The sequence below is a fragment of the Oncorhynchus masou genome, chromosome 31, assembly GCF_036934945.1.
Source record: "Oncorhynchus masou masou isolate Uvic2021 chromosome 31, UVic_Omas_1.1, whole genome shotgun sequence".
Lineage (NCBI taxonomy): Eukaryota > Metazoa > Chordata > Actinopteri > Salmoniformes > Salmonidae > Oncorhynchus > Oncorhynchus masou.
Genome location: NC_088242.1, coordinates 88,604,768 through 88,627,284, shown reverse-complemented (window position 1 = coordinate 88,627,284; position 22,517 = coordinate 88,604,768). Strand labels below are relative to the sequence as shown.

The following is a 22,517-nucleotide window of genomic DNA, read 5'->3' as shown; positions in this document are numbered from 1 at the left end:
TCTTTAGCTCCTTCTCGGCAAACGCAATGGCTATAATAAAAGGCAAATGCCTACAAGAAGATGAAATATTGTTCTGTTTTGAAAGAGCACACCTAATGTTTTAACCAACCTTCTCTTATTGTTCTAGTAGTCCTCCCTGTTTTGCCCCACTGGCTTCCATTTTCTTTCTAGTGAATACGACAAGGGACAATACAAGAGGGCTGTTGTGTGTTCTGCTTACTGGTCCTACGAATTTCAACTCTAAAAGATGAAAAGCAATACCAGGACTAAAGCTTACCTTGCCCGAAGGTGGAGGTATCGGTCGTATTGTTTTCTTCTGGTAGTCCTCCATTTTAAGTGAGAAATAGATGACCCTGCACAGACTCAGGAAACAAAGCCACTTATAACTATCAAGATATCCCTCTATTATCTAATTCGATGCAACCGAGCCTGTTGGGTACACGCGTACAACCACACCCAATGTACTTGACCCATGCCCCTCCTCCGAAATGCATGAGGGCGACAACTCATTCAATTGCCGGCCAAGCACACAAGTGCATCCCCATCCAAGCAAGAGTTGGAAACACAAACCCTTTGCCTGTTTGTTTGAAAGGCAGATATCCTCTCCACTCTACTTCCGGGGAGCAGGTGAGGCAGCAAACGGAGGCTTTGGGTCCGTCCCAAATGGCAACCTATTTCCTATGTAGTTGCACTGCTTAGGGTGTGTTTGAGACATTGGCCTTTGTATCATTGGGTGCCCTAATACGAGGAAGCCTGTCATTATCTGGCTGTAGTAATTAGGACCCTGGCTGATTGCCTCTCTCTCTAGTTATCTAATCAGCAGGCAGGATAGAATGCCGGCTGCTGTAGTTGGAAGCTAATTAAAAGAGAGCCATTGTAGTGTGTGCACACGATTCTTATCCCAGCCACGTAGTATATGATTTCATTTGTTCCGCGGACCTCTCATTAACAGCAGGAATAACAGTCACTGTTGTCACACTCTCAACATATTTCACAAGGAAATAAAAAGGGTTTGAGGTGTTGGAGGGTCCTTCACTAGGGTATTATTGCAAACATTGCTTATTGTGACATCCTTATCTATACTGTCTAAACCTTAGTAAATGATAATATTGCCGTAATATGTTACGTATGACTGTCGATAGCGATTAGAAAACTATGCATTGCCTATAAATGTCTTGGATGTACAGTATAGCCTTCAATTTGTGTCCTTGCACTTAGTGTTACTTTAAATCCACTTCTCACCATCAGTGCTGAGCCCATATGACCCCAGTATCAACAACTGTGATACAAAACCATCAATGTGTGCAATGTGACAAAGCCCAACTTAAGAAGTGACCTGCGTAGGTGAGTGAGCACAGTCTCTCTGTGCTCTGATTGCACAGGCTCCCTGTGAACCCTATTGCCAGACAGTCTGGTCAAAAGGCCGCTGGTGGGATCCTTGGCACTCTCCACTGCCGCTCTATTTAATTTCCTCCTGTACGTGTAATTATATTTTCAGCGCGCTCCCCTCGGGCAGTGGCAAAGGTGATGCTAACTTTAGAAGGTGTTTTTGCAGACTGAGGCACTCTGAAACATATTGAGGATGTCTAAAGAGACTTTCCAACAGCTATGTTACAAAATCATATTTATTTTTTTTGCATGTAGAATTGACTTGTCAGTGCTGTTGCAGTTATCCATAACACTTGGAGTGTTAACAGATTAATCCCACACTGTGTGTGTGTGTAGGGTGGTGAGAAGGATGGCCAGGCTGATTCCATGTTGGAGGTAGTGAGCCTGCAGAGGGAGACTGAGAGGAACAACTGGGGCCATGTTGAGGAAGAGGAGCCTGAGGAAGGTATGGAGCTCTTTCTGTCTTTCCCGCTCTCTTCCCGTCTCCCTCCCTGTCTCTTTCCCTCTCTCTTCCCGTCTCCCTCCCTGTCTCTTTCCCTCTCTCTTCCCGTCTCCCTCCCTCCCTGTCTTTCCCTCTCTCTTCCCGTCTCCCTCCCTGTCTCTTTCCCTCTCTCTTCCCGTCTCCCTCCCTGTCTGTCTTTCCCTCTCTCTTCCCGTCTCCCTCCCTGTCTGTCTTTCCCTCTCTCTTCCCGTCTCCCTCCCTGTCTGTCTTTCCCTCTCTCTTCCCGTCTCCCTCCCTGTCTCTTTCCCTCTCTCTTCCCGTCTCCCTCCCTCCCTGTCTCTTTCCCTCTCTCTTCCCGTCTCCCTCCCTCCCTGTCTCTTTCCCTCTCTCTTCCCGTCTCCCTCCCTCCCTGTCTTTCCCTCTCTCTTCCCGTCTCCCTCCCTGTCTGTCTTTCCCTCTCTCTTCCCGTCTCCCTCCCTGTCTGTCTTTCCCTCTCTCTTCCCGTCTCCCTCCGTCTGTCTTTCCCTCTCTCTTCCCGTCTCCCTCCCTGTCTCTTTCCCTCTCTCTTCCCGTCTCCCTCCCTGTCTTTCCCTCTCTCTTCCCGTCTCCCTCCCTCCCTCCCTGTCTTTCCCTCTCTCTTCCCGTCTCCCTCCCTCCCTGTCTTTCCCTCTCTCTTCCCATCTCCCTCCCTCCCTGTCTTTCCCTCTCTCTTCCCGTATCCCTCCCTGTCTGTCTTTCCCTCTCTCTTCCCGTCTCCCTCCCTGTCTCTTTCCCTCTCTCTTCCCGTCTCCCTCCCTGTCTGTCTTTCCCTCTCCCTTCCCGTATCCCTCCCTGTCTTGTCTTTCCCTCTCTCTTCCCGTCTCCCTGTCTGTCTTTCCCTCTCTCTTCCCATCTCCCTCCCTGTTTGTCTTTCCCTCTCTCTTCCCCTCTCCCTCCCTGTCTGTCTTTCCCTCTCCCTCCCTCCCTCCCTCCCTCCCTCCCTCCCTCCCTCCCTCCCTCCCTCCCTCCCTCCCTCCCTCCCTCCCTCCCTCCCTCCCTCCCTCCCTCCCTCCCTCCCTCCCTCCCTCCCTCCCTCCCTCCCTCCCTCCCTGTCTTTCCCTCTCTCTTCCCATCTCCCTCCCTCCCTGTCTTTCCCTCTCTCTTCCCATCTCCCTCTCTCTCTTCCCATCTCCCTCCCTCCCTCCCTCCCTCCCTCCCTCCCTCCCTCCCTCCCTCCCTCCCTCCCTCCCTCCCTCCCTCCCTCCCTCCCTCCCTCCCTCCCTCCCTCCCTCCCTCCCCCTCCCTGTCTTTCCCTCTCTCTTCCTGTATCCCTCCCTGTCTGTCTTTCCCTCTCTTCCCGTCTCCGTCTGTCTTTCCCTCTCTCTTCCCATCTCCCTCCCTGTCTGTCTTTCCCTCTCTCTTCCCGTCTCCCTCCCTGTCTTTCCCTCTCTTCCCATCTCCCTCCCTCCCTCCCTCCCTGTCTTTCCCTCTCTCTTCCCGTCTCTTTCGGTCTCCATATAAGTCTCTGTTCCCCCTGAAGACTTAGTAAGGGTGTGTTGTTGTGTTGGGGTGCTAGTGTTGACATGTTGGCTGGCCTTTCCCTAACCTCTCCAAGGTCACCATGAGAACGTACACACCTCTCCAGGCAAAATGACATGGCACATTGAATTCCATCCTCCTCATTGACACAGACAACATTTCATGACCAAATATTTCTTGGTTGAAAAATGCACTCCGTCCCCCCATAATTTACAAGAAAAACGACCTGCGTCTTGGAGCTTACTTAGATGTACAAGGAGAGAGAGGAAAATAAAACGGATTGCTTTTACACAAACCGCTTGTTGGAGGAGAGCATTTGTTTTATTGATATATTTCGGGCAATCGTTTCTCCTCGCTGGCGGGAACACCTCATCCAGATGAGATCTGTCCAGATAATTGAACATTATCAACACGTTGGCTCACGTTGCATTTTCTTGAGGCTTGCCCCCCTCCTCACATGTGGCGGCCATGAATCAACTATGAAGTTTAATTTAGTTTGGGTGTGTGTGAGCTGTCATGAGGGTGAGGCAATGGTGTAGTAGTGTTACAAGGTATACTGAAACTCCTGTACTTTTTCAACACTAGAACATAAACAGGTTGGTACTAGATTTTGTTTTTCTTTCGGTACTTCTGTCAAATGTGTCTCATGGATCAAGTCTGTATCAGCGCAGCTGATGTCCCCCTTATAGCACAAGCGTACCGTGCCTGCCCCTCTTAGCCAGCACTGGGAGTCTGGGCTGCATTATGTTAGCTCCCCATTCATGCTGCATGGACAGGGCCAACCAGGCAGGATATAACCCCATCCACTTTGCCAAAACACAGCCACCAAACCACTAGAAGGATATCAACAGACCACCAACTTACTACCCTGAGACAAGGCTATAGCCCATGAAGATCTCCTCCACGGCACGAGCCCGAAGGGGTGCAAAACCGGACAGGAAGGTCACGGCATGGAAGCACTAACTGAAGAGCACTAACTGAAGAGCACTAGTAAGCCAGTGACTCAGTCCTTGCAATAGGGTCAGAGGCAAAGAATCCCAGTGGAGAGGGGAGCCGACCAGCCACAAACAGCCAGGGCGGTTCGTTGCTCCAGTGCCTTGCCGTTCACCTTTGCACCCCTGGGCCAGACTACACTCAATCATAGGACCTACTGAAGAGATGAGTCTTCAATAGGTACTTAAAGGTCGAGACTGAGTCTGTCCCTCACATGGATAGGCAGACCATTCCATAAAAATGGAGCTCTATAGGAGAAGCCCTGCTTCCAGCGGTTTGCTTAGAAATTCTAGGGACAGTAAGGAGGCCTGCATTTTGTGACCGTAGCGTCCAGTAGGTATGTACGGCAGGACCAAATTGGAGAGATGGGTAGGAGCAAGCCCATGTGATGCTTTGTAGGTTAGCAGTAAAACCTTGAAATGAGCCCTTGCCTTAATGATAAGCCAGTGTAGAGAGGCTAGCACTGGAGTAATATGATCACATTTTTGAGTTCTAGTCGGGATTCTAGCAGCCATATTTAACACTAACTGAAGTTTATTTAGTGCTTTATCCGGGTAGCTGGAGAGTAGAGCATTGCAGTAGTCTAATCAGAAGGAGGAGAAGGATTTAGCAGGAGGGAGAAGGATTTAGCAGGAGGGAGAAGGATTTAGCAGGAGGGAGAAGGATTTAGCAGGAGGGAGAGATGATAGGATAGAAGGAGAAAGAGTAGTGGGAGAGTGAAGATTAAGGCGCATTACCATCTGGGTAGTGACCGTCTGGGTAAGGGCTGAGTGGTTAGGGCTAGAGGAGAGGGAGACAAAGGAAACAAAGTAGTGATCAGAGACCTGGAGGGGGGTTGCCTTGAGGTTAGTAGGCAACATCCTCTAGTAAAGATGAGGTCAAGCGTATTGCCTGCCTTGTGAGTTGGAGGGGGTTCTCATGTGTATTCTTGAATCAAATTGGGAAAAAGTGTGACCTGTGTCCAAAACATTGGAGTCTTGTCCAGTCATTCAACAGGTTGGCCTTTGCCACGTTTGGTCCAGTCATTCAACAGGTTGGCCTTTGCCACGTTTGGTCCAGTCATTCAACAGGTTGGCCTTTGCCACGTTTGGTCCAGTCATTCAACAGGTTGGCCTTTGCCACGTTTGGTCCAGTCATTCAACGGGTTGGCCTTTGCCACGTTTGGTCCAGTCATTCAACAGGTTGGCCTTTGCCATGTTTGGTCCAGTAATTCAACGGGTTGGCCTTTGCCACGTTTGGTCCAGTCATTCAACGGGTTGGCCTTTGCCACATTTGGTCCAGTCATTCAACGGGTTGGCCTTTGCCACGTTTGGTCCAGTCATTCAACAGGTTGGCCTTTGCCATGTTTGGTCCAGTCATTCAACAGGTTGGCCTTTGCCATGTTTGGTCCAGTCATTCAACGGGTTGGCCTTTGCCACGTTTGGTCCAGTCATTCAACGGGTTGGCCTTTGCCACGTTTGGTCCAGTCATTCAACGGGTTGGCCTTTGCCACGTTTGGTCCAGTCATTCAACGGGTTGGCCTTTGCCACGTTTGGTCCAGTCATTCAACGGGTTGGCCTTTGCCACGTTTGGTCCAGTCATTCAACGGGTTGGCCTTTGCCACGTTTGGTCCAGTCATTCAACGGGTTGGCCTTTGCCACGTTTGGTCCAGTCATTCAACGGGTTGGCCTTTGCCACGTTTGGTCCAGTCATTCAACGGGTTGGCCTTTGCCACGTTTGGTCCAGTCATTCAACGGGTTGGCCTTTGCCACGTTTGGTCCAGTCATTCAACGGGTTGGCCTTTGCCACATTTGCGCCGTTATCATTATGCACACTTGCTGGTCCTCATTCAGGTCCAAGGCGGCTAAAGGAGCCTATGATGTTTACAAGCACAGACCTTTCAGTTGAAAATCATTAATAAAGTGTACTTTTAAACGAATGTAGGGCTCAGTTGTTCTCCTAGACCCAAGGTCTTATGTAATCGCGTAATAATCAACGTGTGAGCTCATTCAATTACTCAGGTAATTGAAGGAGGTCAGGTGATTATGGAGGCCAGGTCATCTGATGCAGTACTCCATCACTCTCCTTCTTGGTCAAATAGGCCTTACACAGCCTGGAGGTGTGTTTTGGGTCATTGTCCTGTTGAAAAACAAATGATAGTCACACTAAGCGCAAACCAGATTGGATGGCGTATCGCTGCAGAATGTTGTGGTAGCCATGCATGTTAAGTGTGCCTTGAATTCTAAATAAATCACCAAGTGTCACCAGCAAAACACCAGCAAAACACCCCCACACCATCACACCACCTCCTCCATGCTTCACGGTGGGAACTGTGATTTGGACTCATCTGAGCAAAGGACAGATTTCTACCGGTCTAATGTCCATTGCTCGTGTTTCATGGCCCAAACACATATCTTCTTCTTGTTGGTGTCTGGGCTCCCGAGTGGCACAGCGGTCTAAGGCACTGCATCTCAGTACAAGAGGCGTCACTACAGTCCCTGGTTCGAATCCAGGGCAGTATCACATCCGGCTGTGATTGGAAGTCCCATAAGACGGCACACAATTGGCCCAGCGTCGTCTGGGTTTGTAATATGAGAATTTGTTCTTTACTGACTTGCCTGGTTCAATAAATCAGGCCTTCAACCATGATTCACACAGTCTCCTCTGAACAGTAGATGTTGATGTGTCTGTTATTGAACTCTGTGAAGCATTTATTTGGGCTGCAATTTCTGAGGCTGGTAACTCTCTAATGAAGTTATCCTCTGCAGCAGAGGTAACTCTGGGTCTTCAGTTCCTGTGGTGGTCCTCATGAGAGCCAGTTTCATCATATCGCTTGATGGTTTTTGCGACTGCACTTGAAGAGTTCTTGAAATGTTCCGGATTGCCTGACCTTCATGTCTTAAAGTAATGATTAACTGTCGTTTCTCGTTCCTTATTTGAGCTCTTCTTGCCATAATATGGACTTGGTGGGGGCGGCAGGGTAGCCTAGTGGTTAGAGCGTTGGACGAGCAACCGGAAGGTTGCAAGCTCAAACCCCCGAGCTGACAAGGTACAAATCTGTCGTTCTGCCCCTGAACAGGCAGTTAACCCACTGTTCCTAGGCAGTCATTGAAAATAAGAATTTGTTCTTAACTGACTTGCCTAGTTAAATAAAGGTAAAAAAAAATAAAAAAAATATGGACTTGGTCTTTACCAAATAGAGCTTTCTTCTGTATACCACCCCTAAATTGTCACAACACAACTGATTGGCTCAAATGCGTTAAAAAGGAAAGGGACTATTTTAACAAGGCACACCTGTTAATTAAAATCTATTCCAGGTGACTACCTCATGAAGCTGGTTGAGAAAATGCCAAGAGTGTGTAAAGCTGTCATCAGGGCAAAGGGTGGCTACTTTGAAGAATTTCAAAAATCTAAATATATTCTATATAGCACTTCTTTTAGTTTCTACATGATTCCAAATGTGTTATTTCATAGTTTTGATGTCTTCACTATTATTCAACAATGTAGAAAATAGTGAAAATAAAGAAAAACCCTTGAATGAGTAGGTGTCCACAAAATTTTGACTGGTACTGTACATGGACAACAACAGACAACATTTACATACATTTCCACAAACATTAATGACATCTCTCCTCACCAGCACCTAACTAACTGTTCGCTCTAAGTGGGGATGGTTGTGATTGGCCAGCATGTACATACCATGCACAGATTGAGAGCCCGCTTCTGATTGGTCAGCATCCTCTGTGCATATAGAGAGTGAATGAACGGAGTGTGCTCATCTTATTGGAGGTATCAAAGAAGTGTCAGAGTGTCCAAAGAAAGGAGAAAATCTCAGCCTCTTTCGATAAGGACATTGAACATGTCAATATCGCAATTTCGATCTGAATTTGATGAATCGTGCAGCCCGAGGGTGTGTGTGATAGGGCTGTGACGGTCATGGAATTATAACGGTTATTGGTCAGCCAAATGACCATGTGCAGCGTTATAATTGTTTGAATAGCAGCAACAACAACAACAAGATGCACATTTTCTCCTCCCGCTCCTGGCTGCATGTGCTGAGTGATTTACTGACATTTCAGGGTTTTTTCACTTATTAAACAACTAATTGACTGACATTGGCTCAATTACTTAAATTACAAGGAGTACATTTATTTTTTATTTTTTGTGAGCCCAACCTTTCTATAGTGAAATCATTCAAGAGAAATCATGTCAAGACCTATGATGTGCTGAAGGGAGTTGTGGTTTTCATTAATCAAATATTCAACCTCGTTCAGCGCAAGAACGTGGTAATTAACTACAATCACCGTAATCCATTGCGGCAGTTTTACCCCCGGCTCGGACCGAGATGAAGGATGCATTTTTCTGCCTGCTATGTTAGGTTAGATACACACACACACACACACACACACACACACACACACACACACACCGCATAGAATGGATGACTTCGGAATGTACACAACGTTGAGAGGGAAAGAGACCGTTTGTGAAAGTATGCCTTACCTTTGAAGACCTAGTAAAATTATTTTGTCAGACAGCTTTGCAGCTAGCCTAGCTAAATACAGTACAGTATGGGGGGCACAGAGAACGTCTGTCTGCTACTGCCTTACCCGAGATCAGATCAATGAAAAATAATTGTCGTCAAATAGAAACGATGTAATATACACAACTGAAATATTTTATTTCAAAGTAATTTCCTATTGATGTCTAGGATTCCCAATGTGGACCTGACGGAGATAATGGGATGTTTTCATGTTTTTTCACAATTTTTGGCTTTGGACGAGGTTGGCGGATGAGGCAGGGCTGGAGCTGAGACTGCGATGTCCAGAGGCTTTGGATAGGTTCTGGAGGGCTCAGTGGTTTCGCTGAAGCTCAATCCAATCTGGTTAAGTGAGGTTGGCTCTTTGGCACCACCATCCCTCACTGCTGCTGTGGCATAAGACCACCTGGTTTTCACCTCACCCTTTCCCTGGCTCTCCCTCCCTGGCTTGACTCAATACCCCACAGCGTTGGAACACCCTGTCTGCCTCCCACCAACCCTGCCTGTCTGCCTCGCACCAACCCTGCCTGTCTGCCTCCCACCAACCCTGCCTGTCTGCCTCCCACCAACCCTGCCCTGTCTGCCTCCCACCAACCCTGCCCTGTCTGCCTCCCACCAACCCTGCCCTTTCTGCCTCCCACCAACCCTGCCCTGTCTGCCTCCCACCAACCCTGCCCTGTCTGCCTCCCACCAACCCTGCCCTGTCTGCCTCCCACCAACCCTGCCAGTCTGCCTCCCACCAACCCTGCCCTGTCTGCCTCCCACCAACCCTGCCCTGTCTGCCTCCCACCAACCCTGCCCTGTCTGCCTCCCACCAACCCTGCCCTGTCTGCCTCCCACCAACCCTGCCTGTCTGCCTCCCACCAACCCTGCCCTGTCTGCCTCCCACCAACCCTGCCCTGTCTGCCTCCCACCAACCCTGCCCTGTCTGCCTCCCACCCACCCTGCCCTGTCTGCCTCCCACCCACCCTGCCTGTCTGCCTCCCACCCACCTTGCCTGCTTAAACCCTGCCCTGTCTGCCTCCCACCAACCCTGCCCTGTCTGCCTCCCACCAACCCTGCCCTGTCTGCCTCCCACCAACCCTGCCCTGTCTGCCTCCCACCAACCCTGCCCTGTCTGCCTCCCACCAACCCTGCCCTGTCTGCCTCCCACCAACCCTGCCCTGTCTGCCTCCCACCCACCCTGCCCTGTCTGCCTCCCACCCACCCTGCCTGTCTGCCTCCCACCCACCCTGCCTGCTTAAACCCTGCCCTGTCTGCCTCCCACCAACCCTGCCCTGTCTGCCTCCCACCAACCCTGCCAGTCTGCCTCCCACCAACCCTGCCCTGTCTGCCTCCCACCAACCCTGCCCTGTCTGCCTCCCACCAACCCTGCCAGTCTGCCTCCCACCAACCCTGCCCTGTCTGCCTCCCACCAACCCTGCCCTGTCTGCCTCCCACCAACCCTGCCCTGTCTGCCTCCCACCAACCCTGCCTGTCTGCCTCCCACCAACCCTGCCCTGTCTGCCTCCCACCAACCCTGCCCTGTCTGCCTCCCACCCACCCTGCCTGTCTGCCTTCCACCCACCCTGCCTGCTTAAACCCAGCCTGTCTGCCTCCCACCCACCCTGCCCTGTCTGCCTCCCACCAACCCTGCCAGTCTGCCTCCCACCAACCCTGCCCTGTCTGCCTCCCACCAACCCTGCCCTGTCTGCCTCCCACCAACCCTGCCCTGTCTGCCTCCCACCAACCCTGCCAGTCTGCCTCCCACCAACCCTGCCCTGTCTGCCTCCCACCAACCCTGCCCTGTCTGCCTCCCACCAACCCTGCCCTGTCTGCCTCCCACCAACCCTGCCTGTCTGCCTCCCACCAACCCTGCCTGTCTGCCTCCCACCAACCCTGCCCTGTCTGCCTCCCACCAACCCTGCCCTGTCTGCCTCCCACCAACCCTGCCCTGTCTGCCTCCCACCAACCCTGCCCTGTCTGCCTCCCACCAACCCTGCCCTGTCTGCCTCCCACCAACCCTGCCCTGTCTGCCTCCCACCCACCCTGCCTGTCTGCCTTCCACCCACCCTGCCTGCTTAAACCCAGCCTGTCTGCCTCCCACCCACCCTGCCTGTCTGCCTTCCACCCACCCTGCCTGCTTAAACCCAGCCTGTCTGCCTCCCACCCACCCTGCCTGTCTGCCTTCCACCCACCCTGCCTGCTTAAACCCAGCCTGTCTGCCTCCCACCCACCCTGCCTGTCTGCCTTCCACCCACCCTGCCTGCTTAAACCCAGCCTGTCTGCCTCCCACCCACCCTGCCTGCCCCTGGTTTACTTACTGAAAAGGATTTTACTCATGTTCATTCTGTGTTTTCCCATTTTCACCATCCTATTGAAATGTTCTATTTTAAATGAGTAAGGTTTTTAGTTGGGAATATTGGTTCATATGGATGGTTGCAATAGGATGCAAATACATGGGAGGATAAGAAACCCAAGGGTTTTACATGGTGAAAATGGAGAACACCAAATGCATTCTCAGATGTCTTTCTAGGGATTTAAATACTAATCAAAGGAAACTAATAACCTCTTATAGGCTCCTTTCTTATAAGCCTGGGACTTCACAATACGATATCTTAATACTTAGGTGCCGATGTGAGATATATTGTGATTCTCACCATTCTATACATGTTGCGATTCTCTACTGTGATTTTATTGCATTTCAATGTTCCAAACATTGCTCACCGTACAGTGCATTCGGAAAGCTTTCAGACCCCTTGGTATTTTTCACAATGTTAGGTTACAGCCTTATTTTAAAATGGATTAAAAATCCTCATCCATCTACACACAATTGCCCGTAATGTTCCATCTTGGTTTCATCAGACCAGATTATCTTGTTTCTAATGGTCTTAGAGTCCTAAAGATGCCTTTTGGCAAACTCCAAGTGGGCTGTCGTGCCTTTTACTGGGGAGTGGCTTCCGTCTGGCCACTACCATAAAGGCATGATTTAGTGGAGTGCTGCAGAGATGGGAGAACCTTTCAGAAATACAACAATCTCCACATAAGAACTCTGGAGCTCTGTCAGAGTGACCATAGGGTTCTTGGTCACCTCCCTGACCAAGGCCCTTCTCCCCCGATTACTCAGTTTACCCAGGCGGCCAGCTCTAGGAAGAGTCTTGGTAGTTCCAAACTTCTTCCATTTCAAGATCAATGGCCACTGTGTTTTTGGGGACCTTCAATGCTGCAGAAATGTTTTGGTACCCTTCCCCAGATCTGTGCCTCGACACAATCCTGTCATGGAGCTCTACAGACAATTCCTTTGACCTCATGACTTGGTTTTTGCTCTGTCATGCACTGTTAACTGTGAGACCTTTATATAGGAAGGTGTGTGCCTTTCCAAATCATGCCCAATTGTGTTTACCACAGGTGGACTCCAAGTTGTAGAAACATCTCAAGGATGATCAATGGAAACAGGATCCACCTGAGCTCAATTTCGAGTTTCATAGCAAAGGGTCTGAATACTTATGTAAATAAGTTTTTTAAAATTTGTAATAAATATGCAAACATTTCAAATCTGTTTTGGCTTTGTTATTATGGGGTGTGTGTGGATTGAGGGGGGAAGGAACGATTTAATCAATTTTAGAATAAGGCTGTAACGTAACAAGATGTGAAAAAAGTCATTTGATCTGAATACTTTCCGAATGCACTGTATGTCTTCTGCAGATGGACAAGAGGGATCTATGAGAGAACTATTTTAGATCAGTCATGGAAATCAAAGTGCTGAAGAAAAATTAGCTCATTTAAAAAGCTAGAGAACAAGCTTTGAAGGAGAAATACTGGAGTTTTGGTACAGGTACAGTCATCTACTGCAAAAATAGTATTGCGATATTGTCAAAGCGATACGACCATATTTTCTAAGATAATATCCTGATTTGACGTAACTATCGCTTTAAAAAAATATATTTCTTGCCCTGTCAGTACTTTGACAAATTAGCTGTAAGAACACTATGTACACATCAAACACCTTTTACCCCAAGAAGGCATACGCTTGTGGGCAATACACGTTTTAAGAGAGAACGCATATCTTTTTTTAACGATAAATATGGGTGACTAGGACTTTTTGGAATGAGGGCAAAACAATGGAAAAACATCACCATTTGGACTCCAAAGGTGTCCCAAACGCGCATTGCAATGATCCAACACTGTAAACAGCAGTGTCTTTTCTCGATTCCCACAAGCACAGCTCTTTCCCGACACGGCACTTTTCCGTGACCACACATGCTGATTCTTACTCGATGGGTTCTTGATAGCAAGAGGGTGGAATGCTCTTTGAACAACTTTTTTGTTGTTGTTAGCAAGCCTTGTTGACCAGGGAGACTTAAGTACAGTAAGTACATTTACAGTGTATCGTTAGTCGATTACAGCTAGTCGATTACATCTAAACTGAATCTGAATGGTTCTGGTGTACGCAGCCTAACGGATAAGAGCTTTGGGCCAGTAACTGAAGGATCGCTGGTTCGAAGCCCCAAGCCGACCAGGGGAAAAATCTCTCTGGAGTCACTCTGGAGAAGGGCATCTGCTAAATTACTAAATGTAAAGATTCTGCTGTACCGAGTGCTACCATTCGAACTGTAGAAATAATAGTAGTCCTTTCGGAGTGAAAAGTCCACCCACACCTGTGTTTTGTTGTCACCTCCTTGGAGGTAGAGAGGCAGTCTCCAAGGCCGGCACTGTTTTCAAAAAGCCTTGCCAGGGAGGAGAAGCCATTCACAGTACATTCACAGGCATTTCTAAAGGCTCCACTGCATTCCAGCTGTCAGTGGAGGCGGCGTGAAAAGAAAGCCTTTCAGGGCTTTCTAGCTGGAGGTCAGCTGTAGACAGGACTGAATGCTTTCCCACTGCGTGAGGATGCTTCTGCCTGCCTGCACTTTTCTCCCAAGTCGCAAGTGCACATGCCTTTTCTTGTTTTGGTAAATTGTAATGCGCAGCAATGTGACCTGGAATGTCAACATTTTTTTTATATTTTTGGTGTATAAAATGAAAAATCTTTTGTGTGTGTATGCACACATTTCAATGCATTCACACAGCAAACATTCAAGAGCATGCATTCTCATTACCCTATTGAATGGGTGGTACCACAGCTCAAACTCTCTGCTTATAAAAAAAAATCCTCAGCAATCTACACACAATACCCCATAATTTCAAAGCTAAAACAGATTTTTAGAGGGTTTTTTTATTCTCCAAAGGTCTTACAAATAATAAAACATAAATTATTTAGAGGTGTTCACACCTTTTGCTATGAGACTTGAAATTGAGCTCAGGTGCATCCTGTTTCTATTGAACATCTTTGATGTTTCTACAACTTGAGTGGAATCCACCTGTGGTAAATTCAATTGATTGGACAGGATTTGGAAAGGCACACACATCTATAAGGTCCCACAGTTGACCATGTCAGAGCAAAAACCAAGCCATGAGGTAGAAGGAATTGCTCCGAGACATGATTGTGTCGAGGCACAGATCTGGGGAAGGGTACCAAAACATTTCTGCAGCTTTGAAGGTCCCCAAGAACACAGTGGCCTCCATCATTCTTAAATGGAAGAAATGTGGAACCACCAAGACTCTTCCTAGAGCTGGCCGCCTGGGTAAACTGAGCAATCGGGGGAGAAGGGCCTTGGTCAGGGAGGTGACCAAGAACCTGATGGTCACTCTGACAGAGTTCCTCTGTGGAGATGGGAGAACCTTCCAGAAAGACAACCATCTCTGCAGCGCAATCAAACCTTTATGGTAGCGTGGCCAGACGGAAGCCACTCCTCAGTAAAAGGCACATGACAGCCCACTTGGATTTTCCCAAAAGGCCCCTAAAGACTCTGCCCATGAGAAACAAGATTTTCTGGTCTGATGAAACCAAGATGGAACTCCTTGGCCTGAATGCCAAGCGGCGCGTCTGGAGGAAACCTGGCACCATCCCTACGGTGAAGCGTGGTTGTGGTGTCAGCATTATGTTTTGGGGATGTTTTTCAGCGGCAGGGACCGATCTAACATCTCTGAAGAGACCTGAAAATAGCTGTGCAGCGACACTCCACATCCAACCTGACAGAGCTTGAGAGGATCTGCAGAGAAGAATGGGAGAAATACAGGTGTGCCAAGCTTGTAGCATCATACCCAAGAAGACTTGAGGCTGTAGTCATTGCCAAAGGTGCTTCAACAAAGTACTAAAGGGTCTGAATACTTATGGAAATGGGATATTTCAGATTTTTATTAGCAGTAGATAGATGTGGTGGGGGACTATTTTAATACATTTTATAATAAGGCTGTAACCTAACAAAATGTGGAAAAGTCAAGGGGTCTGAATGCTTTCCGTATGCACTGTGGAGGTCCTGGTTTGGAAGGAGCTCGCCTCTGGTGTTCTACTGGGCTGTCTGCGCCATGCAATTGAGGGCTGTGCTGTGATGCAGTCAGTCAAGATGCTCTCAATGGTGCAACTGTAGAACTTTTTTGAGGATTTGAGGGCACATGCCAAACAATGAAAAGAGATGCTACATGTGTGAGTGGACCAATTTTAAGTCCTTATTGATTTGGTCACCGAGGTGTGTGTGTGTGTTAAAATGGGAACGGGTGTACTTCTCTCAGCTGTAAGTGGGAATCACAACTTGCTTGTCTCCTATTCTGTTATCCTTAATGTCTGAAGAAAGTGTGAAAACTCCTAAAGAATATATATTTTTAATAATGGTCATGCTGCTTTAATGGTCATAATGCAATACATGCTTGTTCCCAGTGATCCATATGCAATTCGCGCTGGGATCCCATAATAGGCTAAAATCTTAGTCTTTTCTCACCTCCCATTGGGCCTTGTCTTGTCTCCTGCAGATAGCGACAGTGAGATCTCCAGTGGGACCGGTGATGTGTCCAAGGATTGCCCTGAGAAGATCTTAGAGTCCTGGGGTGCAATCCTCAACAGATGGTAAGTGTGGCGCTCATGATAACCACCGTTCAGTAAATAACAGCTTTAGTCATTGAATAAGGAAACAGATTCAATGTACCTCATTGTTCCTCCACTACACAAGGAGAATAATGAAATTGTTAGCATTACTTTCATATGGTCACTATAATGACCTTATTGTAATAAACATCCTCCATTCTAACCCTAATAAACATCAGCTTCAGGGGAGTAACATTAATAATGAATAGCCATGCCTGTACTGTAGATGGCCTTAGCCTGATGAGTTTGGCTGTTGTATGTCGAGTAGTTTCTTATCTCTCTCCTGTGTGTCAGGCATGGGAACTTGTCTGTGCGGCCTAAGGGCCTGACTGCGCTGGTGAAGCCTGGGGTCCCCGAGGCCCTCAGAGCTGAGGTCTGGCAGCTCCTCTCAGGCTGCCAGAGTGACCAGGCCCTGCTGGAGAAATATCGCATCCTTATCACCAAGGTAAGGAGGAGGGAAATACACACACACGCACACTCACTGACACACACACACACTTGTGACACACACACACACAGACCACCAAGGTAAAGAGGACATACACACACCGCGCACACACACTCGCACCCCACTCAGGCGCACCTCAGTCGCACCCCACTCAGACGCACCTCAGTCGCACCCCACTCAAACGCACCTCAGACGCACCTCAGTCGCACCCCACTTAGTCGCACCCCACTCAGTCGCACCTCACTCAGACGCACCTCAGTCGCACCCCACTCAGTCGCACCCCACTCAGTCGCACCCCACTCAGACGCACCTCAGTCGCACCCCACTCAGACGCACCTCAGTCGCACCCCACTCAGACGCACCTCAGTCGCACCCCACTCAAACGCACCTCAGTCGCACCCCACTCAGACGCACCCCACTCAGACGCACCTCACTCAGACGCACCTCAGTCGCACCCCACTCAGTCGCACCCCACTCAGTCGCACCCCACTCAGTCGCACCCCACTCAGACGCACCTCAGTCGCACCCCACTCAGACGCACCTCAGTCGCACCCCACTCAAACGCACCTCAGTCGCACCCCACTCAGTCGCACCCCACTCAGTCGCACCCCACTCAGACGCACCTCAGTCGCACCCCACTCAGTCGCACCCCACTTAGTCGCACCCCACTCAGACGCACCTCAGTCGCACCCCACTCAGTCGCACCCCACTCAGTCGCACCCCACTTAGTCGCACCTCACTCAGACGCACCTCAGTCGCACCCCACTCAGTCGCACCCCACTCAGTCGCACCCCACTCAGTCGCACCCCACTCAGACGCACCTCAGTCGCACCCCACTCAGACGCACCTCAGTCGCACCCCACTCAGACGCACCTCAGTCGCACCCCACTCAGACGCACCTCAGTCGCACCCCACTCAAACGCACCTCAGTCGCACCCCACTTAGTCGCACCCCACTCAGGCGCACCTCAGTCGCACCCCACTCAGACGCACCTCAGTCGCACCCCACTCAGACGCACCTCAGTCGCACCCCACTCAAACGCACCTCAGACGCACCTCAGTCGCACCCCACTTAGTCGCACCCCACTCAGTCGCACCTCACTCAGACGCACCTCAGTCGCACCCCACTCAGTCGCACCCCACTCAGTCGCACCCCACTCAGACGCACCTCAGTCGCACCCCACTCAGACGCACCTCAGTCGCACCCCACTCAGACGCACCTCAGTCGCACCCCACTCAAACGCACCTCAGTCGCACCCCACTTAGTCGCACCCCACTCAGGCGCACCTCAGTCGCACCCCACTCAGACGCACCTCAGTCGCACCCCACTCAGACGCACCTCAGTCGCACCCCACTCAGTCGCACCTCAGTCGCACCCCACTCAGACGCACCTCAGTCGCACCCCACTCAGACGCACCTCAGTCGCACCCCACTCAGACGCACCTCAGTCGCACCCCACTCAGACGCACCTCAGTCGCACCCCACTCAGACGCACCTCAGTCGCACCTCAGTCGCACCCCACTCAGACGCACCTCAGTCGCACCTCAGTCGCACCCCACTCAGACGCACCTCAGTCGCACCCCACTCAGACGCACCTCAGTCGCACCCCACTCAGACGCACCTCAGTCGCACCCCACTCAGACGCACCTCAGTCGCACCCCACTCAGACGCACCTCAGTCGCACCTCACTTAGTCGCACCTCAGTCGCACCTCAGTCGCACCCCACTCAGACGCACCTCAGTCGCACCCCACTCAAACGCACCTCAGACGCACCTCAGTCGCACCCCACTTAGTCGCACCCCACTCAGTCGCACCTCACTCAGACGCACCTTAGTCGCACCCCACTCAGACGCACCTCAGTCGCACCTCAGTCGCACCCCACTCAGACGCACCTCAGTCGCACCCCACTCAAACGCACCTCAGACGCACCTCAGTCGCACCCCACTTAGTCGCACCCCACTCAGTCGCACCTCACTCAGACGCACCTCAGTCGCACCCCACTCAGTCGCACCCCACTCAGTCGCACCCCACTCAGACGCACCTCAGTCGCACCCCACTCAGACGCACCTCAGTCGCACCCCACTCAGACGCACCTCAGTCGCACCCCACTCAAACGCACCTCAGTCGCACCCCACTTAGTCGCACCCCACTCAGGCGCACCTCAGTCGCACCCCACTCAGACGCACCTCAGTCGCACCCCACTCAGACGCCCCTCAGTCGCACCCCACTCAGACGCACCTCACACGCACGCAATCATTGATTCCCACCTGCATTTGTATGTACAAGTTTCACATTTCAACTCCACTCAAGCTCGGTGAGTTTGTGAAATATCCTCAAAATAGCTGCATGTTGTGTGGGTGATGAAAAAAAGGTTTGCAGAAATGTACCTTTTCTGAATACGAGAGCCAGTCAAATATATGTGCTGTATAATCATCAGGGAAATTGTAATATCGAGTGCAGAGAATGCAACGATCCCTGAAGACTTTGGTGTAAAAAAACAACAACTGTAGTCACGCTCATCAACTTGGTGTCATGTGACAGTGTCTAAATGCACGTACCCAGTAGTTGTCACCTTGCAGTTGTTCCTCTGGAGAGACTCAATGACGGTCACAACTGGCCATTAAATTAGCTCCATAAAGAGCCTGCTGTTTTAGAATTGGAACACTTAATTGTCCACACAATTTGGAAATGTTATTGGCGTCACAATAACATGATTGACATCGAAACAGCATTAAAAAACAGCAGCAGCATCTCTTCATCAAGATAATGTCAGTTGAACTTGACAGTGTGCAGTCTGATCCCACAGAGAACAAGGTTGGTGTTGAAGCCTATTCTCATGTTTCTCTTGGAGGTATGTTGGTTCTCATGCCAACAATGGGTGATTGCAGGAATTTTTCCACAGTAAAAAGCACTATTGTTATCTCTGTCATAATTTAACACAGTCCTTGTGGTGAAATCTCTCAAAATATGTTTTAGATTTTGTGTGACAATGGGATGGGGAAGGGTGTCTAACAACGCCATATAGAGCATCACATCTACACTTAAGAAAATGTTCATAATAAAATAACTCCACACTAGAATTTCTTAAATTTTAACTTAAGCTTAATATTTAATTTTCATTCTCTCTGTGCACAAGCAGAACATGTAGCTTTATAATAGAACATAAGTCATGTAACTACTGTTAAGTATATTTCTGCAACAAGTGTATTTCTGGCATCCTGACCTCAGTGTGCAGAAGGTGTTGCAGTAGCCCAGTCACTGTGACATTCTTTACTGCACAGGTCACTGGTCCATCACTCTTGTGGAGAACATGTGTCAGACAGAGGCTAGTCCTATCAGACCCATGTCCCCTGGCACTAAAACCCCACAGCTAATGTGTAGCATCCTCTATAGTCTGGCAGACAGCCCATAGCTGGCCCCCAACCTAGGCTCACCCACAGTCCAAACAAATTCCATCTCGACTGGTCTCGCTGGTAGATCATGTCGAATAATCCATTTTGGTGGAGCAGCCATGAATGTAATACCTCCTAGCTAATTCCAAGTGACTAATGTATTGATGTTTTTTTCATGAGGACATGTGAAGAGGTTGACTAGGCGACAGGTCCTCACTTTTATGTGTAATACAATACGCATTCCCCCCAGGAGGAGAAAGTGCTTGAAATACAACGCAGTAATCAATTGCCTGAAATGGAGAGATTGGAAGAGGGAGATAGAGAGCGAGAGAGAGATAAAATGGAGCCATAAACAAAAGGTTACTGCTTGCGCATGTGGCACAGAAAATAGATCAAATATAAAATCCAAGGAGGCGATTCAGGCGAAATGACTGAATGAAAGAGAACAGGCTCCTCTTTTCACATCTACTGTATTTATACTGGGCTGTTGTCTTTCGCCTGAGGGTGTAAATTTACCCTTGCAACACGCCTTTAACCCAGAGCCACAGTTCTCTTTCTGTCTCTCTCTGTCTCTCTCTCCATCTGCCCCAGCCGCCTTGCCTCCCACAGAGGATGAAAATGTGAGCTGCTAAATATATTATTACACTAGTTTACGTAAGCCAGGTTATGTGACACAGAGAATCGCCTGGTGAGCGCTCACTCGTTCATTGTAATTCTTTGAGTAGACTCCCTTCCTTATTGGATGTAATTATGTTGATATAGGGGTTTGCCGGTGCTATTAATAGCCAGATAAAAGCCCAGGGGGTAGTGTTGGGGGGAGGGAAGGGGGACGTGGTGTCGAGGGCTCGATGATACCCACATTATGAATTGGCCTGTCTCCACTCGATGATGATGATGATTCTAATGCAGATTGAAGCCTAAGTGAGTGAGTTGTGGCTGGTTATGGGGGGTATTGATGTTGTAAACCAGGGCACATTTCACTTGACTTTCTGACGGCGACACGTATTTGAATAATTGCACATGGCACTTGGACAGAAGGCTGGGTAGGAATGCAGAGAGGAGAAAGAGGGCTGTTCTCTCGTTTTGTGTATGTGATACGTGGAGTATTTTTATAGGGGGGCTCTCAGTGAATGTTTCTGATAGGACAGTATAACAGTTTAAGGCATGTTTATCGGCCAAGTTACCATTGAGACTTAAACGAAGCTGGTACTCAGGTGTCTTGGGTACAGAGACAAACAAATCATGTCTTTTGCGCTGCAAAAATTCACTTTTTGATCGAAGTATTCTGACCTTGGATGAATGTAATTTCAAACAAGTGTCTTCTCAGTACAGGAATATTTTTAATTTTTTTGCGTTTCCTTGGTAACTCCTGGATTGAACTACACACACACACACACACACACACACACACACACACACACACACACACACACACGCTTTGCTGAGAGTAAGCGTGAAACTAACATTTTCACAACCTTTTACTCTCCCTGTGTGATCTGCCAAAGGTGTGCTGCTGTTGAACCATGGCTTAAAACTGATTGAAAGCTATTTGGAGTTGACTCTTCAGAAGAGCCATTTCACGTTAGTTCCTCTGTCCGGCTCAATCAATACCAATGAGAAAAGTTGGGTGGTGGTTCAGATTGGAGGTCTCAAACGCAAAGGTGTTGGTCTGTCTCTGAGATTGGAAGTCACCGTCTGTGGAAATAAATATCCCTGAATGAAGATCGATTTCTTTTTTTCTCCCTTTCTGTGATTCTCAGGGATTTCACAATTGACAACTTCAATTGACATCATTATCAATATTTAAATTATTTGATTACTAGGCCTAATTTATATCTCAAATATACTATGAGAAAAATAAAACAATTTTAGATTGTATTTTCAGAGTTGCAGTGATGCACTAAACTGTGTTATTTATTTTTTAAGAGCCTGTTCATGGATGAAACGTGAAAAACGGCTCAAGCCAGCATTGGCCCAGACAGACGGTCTCAGTTTCACGGGTAAAATTGTTCTCTTCAGTCTCTTCCACTCAGGCCAGCAATGAAATCAATCTCGGTCTTTATGATGCATGCCATTAAATCTTTGAGGGATCTTTTTGCTTTTTCTCAAGGTGCTTCAGCTACATTTTTATGTACCGTCATATTTGGCCCACACTCCAGCTAGCTTTGCAGTGGCATTTAGTTAGAGTCTGCAATCAAAGGTAGCACCAGCAGTGTGGAGAGTGGGGCTAGAAGTAATCAGACACCCACGCGTTCTAACCCACAGACAATGCTGTACACTGGGATGAGCTGCCATGGAAACATGCTTGGATTTATTGAGTTCGTTCTACTTGTGATGCTCTTCCGTGCCCATATTCTGTTGTCTATATGTCTGATTTAAACCCTTCTAATGTGATGCTCCTGGATACCTGGCTTGGCTTTGATGGACATAGCCTCCAAACCAAGTTGTGGCAAACAGAGCTAAACTCACATTGGTTGCCCTGAAAAATGCTCCTCCTGAAAGGCTATGTAAATAATCAGGTCTTGAGTTAGCTACTTTCCTGGTGAGTAGACTTGCTAGATTAGTGTTAAGATAATTTCATTAAGATGGAATTTTGGTGCTATCCATTTAGAGGCAATCCTGAATTGCTGCATGTCTCTTGCATTAGACGCCTTCAGCCTGTGCAGGTGATATGGTTATGTTTATCTTTTTTCATTCCTTCTTTAAATTCCATCATTGATTTCTGGAATTCCTCTGGGTTTCGGCCTTGTCTTCACTGTCATTGTTCCAGTCCAAGCCTACCTCTATTCAGCTTCCAAGCTGCCATCCCTTTCTGCAGGAGAAGTGCCCTTGAGCTCAGTGGGTGTCTGTCACTCACAATATCCCCCTCAGTGTCTC

At 48.8% G+C, this 22,517-nt stretch overlaps 1 protein-coding gene across 3 annotated transcripts in view; it reads left to right on the top strand.

The window, feature by feature from the left end:
• The window catches only part of LOC135524711 (rab GTPase-activating protein 1-like), a 156,306-nt gene that overhangs the window by 28,774 nt on the left and 105,015 nt on the right, over window positions 1-22,517 (top strand). For all 3 annotated transcript variants that reach the window (XM_064952479.1, XM_064952478.1, XM_064952481.1), the window contains 3 exons: window positions 1,726-1,834; window positions 15,690-15,783; window positions 16,096-16,246. In XM_064952479.1, coding sequence (XP_064808551.1) covers window positions 1,726-1,834; window positions 15,690-15,783; window positions 16,096-16,246 — 354 coding nt within the window. The remainder of the gene's footprint in view (window positions 1-1,725; window positions 1,835-15,689; window positions 15,784-16,095; window positions 16,247-22,517) is intronic.